The 5045-nt window shown below is 34.7% G+C and overlaps 1 protein-coding gene across 1 annotated transcript; it reads right to left on the bottom strand.

The window, feature by feature from the left end:
* Positions 1–2542: 2542 nt before the first annotated feature.
* LOC106303163 (DNA repair protein UVH3-like) lies at positions 2543–4370 on the bottom strand. The gene is made up of 5 exons (XM_013739503.1): positions 4356–4370; positions 4108–4244; positions 3716–3800; positions 3176–3616; positions 2543–3094 (listed from the first exon to the last, which is right to left on the bottom strand). Exons 1-5 carry the CDS (start codon positions 4368–4370, stop codon positions 2558–2560), a joined length of 1215 nt encoding a protein of 404 aa, XP_013594957.1. The 3' UTR covers positions 2543–2557.
* Positions 4371–5045: the final 675 nt, after the last annotated feature.

Here is a 5045-nt window from a genome sequence, read left to right as displayed (position 1 = left end):
AAATAGGGAGAAGCTACAAAACAAAATAGTAATATATGATTTATTCTTGGGTTCACCCCCTAGAATGAACTTCTAGGTTCACCGACCAATAGGATTACGTTATTTCAAATTTGATATCTTTTATAAAAGGAAACAAAATATTGTAAAGTTGTATTATGTTTTTGAAATAAAAAGATAATAAAATAAAAAATAAAAAATAGTAGTAATTACAAAAAAAATATTTTAACGTCGTCAGGAAAAAACTAAACCCTAAATCCTAATCTCTAAACCCTAAATCCGAAACCTTAAACCCTTGGGTAAACCCTAAACCCTTGGATAAGTCATAAACTCTAAATCAAAAACACTAAATACTAAAATCCTAAACCCTTGAGTGTTTTAGTGTTTAGTGTTTTTGATTTAGAGTTTATGACTTATCCAAGGGTTTAGGGTTTACCCAAGGGTTTAGGGTTTCGGATTTAGGGTTTAGGGATTAGGATTTAGGGTTTAGTGTTTTGTTTAAGACGTTAAAAATATTTTTTAAAAAAATTCTTTTTTTTGTAACTACTATTTTTTTATCTTTTTATTTTAAAAACATAATATAACTTGACAATATTTTGTTTCTTTTTTTAAAAAATATCGAATTTGAAATAATGAAATCCTATTGGTTGGTGAACCCAAGAATAACTCAGTAATACGTAGGGAAATCATTGTAAGAATGAAATGGTTTGACAATCATATTTATGTGTAAATATATGTTAATGAAAATCAGGATAATATGTACAAAACTTCGAAATACATACATATTTCTTTTGTAATTTTGCTCCTTAATATTTTATGTATTTACTATTTTGTAGTTACATACATTCCATTTTATTATATATTTTCACGATTCCATCGTTGCATAATAATAATAGCAAACAGCGACGATAAGATATTGAAGATTGAAGATGCATGGTGTCTGATGCTTGGGAACGGAGCATGTTCTCAAATCTTGGTCGTTTTTCAATAATTATAGCTCTCACCTCTTTCGAGATATTCTTCCCGCAAAATACAGTTTTGTTACAAAGTATAAATCTTCTTTCCAAACAATAAAATTTGAACTTCAAATTACGCTGGAATTGTAGTTATATTAGTTTTTAACTAAATGGGATCCGGTCATGTGGATACATTTATAACGTTTCATTATTTGTGGTGCTTCAGACTTCTTAACCTATTTACGATTCACAGATTTTTTTCGTCCATCCGTCCAGTAGTTGTTTCATATCTTTGAAAAACTAATACAATGTATCGGTTGACCATCCTATACATCTAGCAGAACATGCTAAAATACTTTTAATAGTCCGAACTTCGAACTGCATGCATGTAGCCATAAAAGGTAAAGACATATAAAATGTAATGCTTTTTCAGGAAAAGTCTCCTAATAAAGTGCAACTTGGATATATATATTCAGTCAAATCAAATATTTTCATATATCTTAGCTAGGGTTGTGACCAAGCTGTATGAAGTTTTTTGCAGATTTTAAAATAGGTTTTACTAATCAATGTAAACAAAAGTTTCAAACACTGGCATAGGACAAATGCATAAAGTTAGTAATGAAATAGTATAACAGAAACCGAAAATTTAAATAATTCGAGTACATGCTGCTAATGTTTGTATTGGCATCAAACATAGCTCTTTGTATCAACTTATTATATCCAAGAATGGATGATACTTTTCAACAATAGAATCTATACATATATTGGTGTTATATGGGTATAATTGATAAGTTTTCTGGGCTTCCAACTTAAAACCAATTGGCAATTAGTGGATTGGCCCAAGTCCCTTATATTACTCAAGTCCCTTTCATATTTCCGATGTGGGATCTTCTCTCCAATAATAATCTAAACGCTTGAAAAAATTTGAAGTTTGACGGTCAAATATAGAGGGAATAAAATGTAATGAGTGTCAAGGAAACAAACGTATTAGAGCATTCCATTAGTGAAACTTTGGGGTTAGTGGGGAAGGGTCGATTCCCAAAGTAACATAATTGATTATTATTATTTTTATTTTTTTTTCGTTTGATTTTATTTTTTTAAATCAAAAACAAAAAAAATAACCGAGCCAATCGCGGGCAGCCACGTGACGTGGAGCTCGCGAAACAGTGATGAAACAGGTTCACAAGGAAATACTTCTGCAAGACAGGTTCATAAAATCAGTAGAATCCACAAATATTAAATTTTTTTTTTTTTTTTTGGAAAATGTGAGAGATTGGGGAGTGAACCCTTAACGAGGATTGATGCTCTGGCGTCGACATCAATACATTTAAAACATTTATAATGTTGAAAGAAAAACTCTCTGAGTCCACGAATAAAAATGTTTGAAGTTTTGATTCTCGTTCTCTTCACAAATTCTTTCTGCCCTTTACCTTTATTGTTTTCAACAAAACCATTTAAGTTTTGATACTTTCTTCCTTTTGCAGAAGTTATATCTTTTTTTTTTTTGAACAAAGAAGTTATATCTTCAAGATTCTATTCACATAATAATTATTTGTTAGTGAACCAATTAAAAAAAAATCTCAAAATCATACAATATTTTTTAATCAGTTCTTCCTCTTCTTTCTCTTCAAGAAAGGCATAGCACTTAATCCTCCAGCTGAAGAAATCCCAATTTCAATGCCACCACCATACTCCTCCAATGATGGATCCTCGTTTTGACGTTTAGCTTTATTTTGGCTGTTTACATCCTCAGTTTCTAACACCTCTTCATCCATCGCATCATCTTCCTCACCTGTTTCATCTTCATCAACACAGAATCCACCACCCATCACTCTGTAATCATCACTAGCTTTATCCTCCACATGAGCATCTCCTCCAGTCTCGGCTTCATCTACGCAGAACCCACCACCTCCCATTTGAATATAGTCTTCAGAAGGACAATCGTTATTCGATGCATCCATGGTTGTTGGTTCATTCTGTGCTCTCTCTTCAGAGACATTCCCTAATTTGCCTAAGTTTTTGAGGAAATCATCATCATCATCGTCCAAATTCTCACTAAGGGATTCTCCATTGCCTCTTGACTCGTCCAACTGATCATCTTCTTTCTCACTGTACTTCACGGGATTCCGAGATCGTGTTGACTGGAAACAAACGATTAACAAAGTGAGACACACCACAAAATCAATCAAAATACACAATACGAAGACTATATAGAGACTTACCCTTCGCACTTTTTGAGGATTGCCAGGTTTTGCTTCATTAGGTGCCTGCAACCCAACAACATTATCATTGTCATCACCCTCACCATCAGAACTACCGTCAGATAGCTCAGGGAGGAGGTTTTTTCGTCCCCTTCCTCTTCCGCGTCCTCTTTTTTGGGCGCTGCCTCTGCCTCTACTACTAGATGGTTTTTCAGAGCGTTTCCTTTTGTTTGTCGCCTTCTCATCGGTTTTACTTAAATCTTTCTCTGAAGTTTTATCTTCGGATTCATCGGGAGAGAGTCTTTTCTTGTTTCCAATTCCTGGACCTTCCTGGAGAGTATGATCAACAACTTCTGACGATAGACCTCCGCCAATTCCTTTGACAGCCTTTTTAATCCTTTTACTTCGAATCTTTGCAAATCTTTCACTGAAGGAATAAAAAGCTTCCATACGAAGTTGCGTCTTCATAGAAACAAAGGGAAAAGGAAACAAAATTTTCATATATAATCCCATATTAGTCATATCGATACGTCAAATAAAAGATCAAATCAAGATGATGACCTCGCGTTTTTCGTACTCCTTCAAGACAGGAAGTAGCAGATCATCTGTCTTCTTACCGTTCCAACCAAACTTTTCCCAGCATAGCCTTCACCCAAAGAAAAAAAGAAGAAAACATTACTACAGAACGCATGACGCTGTTTCATGAAGTGCAAGTTGTTTTATAAAGGGGGCCAAATCATGCAACTTATTTCGTGTTTCCATTTAGGATTCGTTAACATCCTTATCATGCCCTAGGTGGCTACTAGCTACTGTCAAACTATGCTACACTGTTTGAAGGAAGCTAGAAGGTAGACGGAGTAAGAGTGTTTAATTCCTTGGTATTAGTTTCAAACCTGGTACAGAGCAAGGATGGTCGTATACATATGTAATTGCAAAGTCGAGAAACGACTTACTTTCTAAGAACTAAGAGATCAGGCTTGCCCCATGAGAAAATCTCAGTCGACCGGTCCACTTGTGGATTTAAGTAGGCAGAAATAACAGCTTCACTAGGGAAAGTAGCTGGAATGTGCCAGTTCTTGCTTACCTTCCTCTGTAAATGTAAAATGGAAAATCAAAATTAGTAGAACGGTTGTGTCACACTCTGATGAGTTTGATCATAATAAATATTGAAGTTCAAGGAAAAATAGCAAATGCAATTTACTCTATACCAACCCATAAGTTCACTAGGCTAAACATTGACATAAGTAAACTAGGAGCTACAAGCTCCAGCAAAACATCTTGTTAGCTTTTTTCATCTCAACGTAGTTTAAAAGAATCAAAGTATAACCAAAGCAGCCATTAATCAGTTCCCTTTTCACTAAACAGTTTTCCAGAATCAAGCAAAGGTTTGGTCTCCAACAAATTGTATTGAAGTAACGGTGTTTAATAAAAAACCACATCAAATGCTAACAGCCTAAAATTCTAACAGGCCGTTCTAAATCATTGTAGGAAAGTGTGTCATAACACAAGAACAAGTGTCACAATCAAGAATCAACTCTTAAACTCCGAAGAATGCATATAGACACTTCAAGAAAACAGCGGTATTCTGACGGACATTCTGACGGAAAATGAAATCCTCGGAATATCCCGAGGAATTTCCGAGGCAATTCTGAGGAAACACAAAATTTGTGTTTCCTCGGAATTTACTCGGAATATACCGACGGAATTCCGAGGAAATATATTCCGAGGAAATACAAATCCGTCGGAATATTCTTATGGAATACCGAGGAAAAACGTATTCCTCGGAAAAAACCGATGAATTCCGAGGATATATTATAGCCGTTAGAGAGCCGTTGGGGGATTTTAAAAATTCCGAGGAAATTCCGACGAACTAGCCGTTTCCGTCGGAATT

The sequence above is a fragment of the Brassica oleracea genome, chromosome C7 (genome assembly GCF_000695525.1).
Source record: "Brassica oleracea var. oleracea cultivar TO1000 chromosome C7, BOL, whole genome shotgun sequence".
Taxonomy (NCBI): domain Eukaryota; kingdom Viridiplantae; phylum Streptophyta; class Magnoliopsida; order Brassicales; family Brassicaceae; genus Brassica; species Brassica oleracea.
This window is presented reverse-complemented; position numbering and strand designations above follow the sequence as displayed.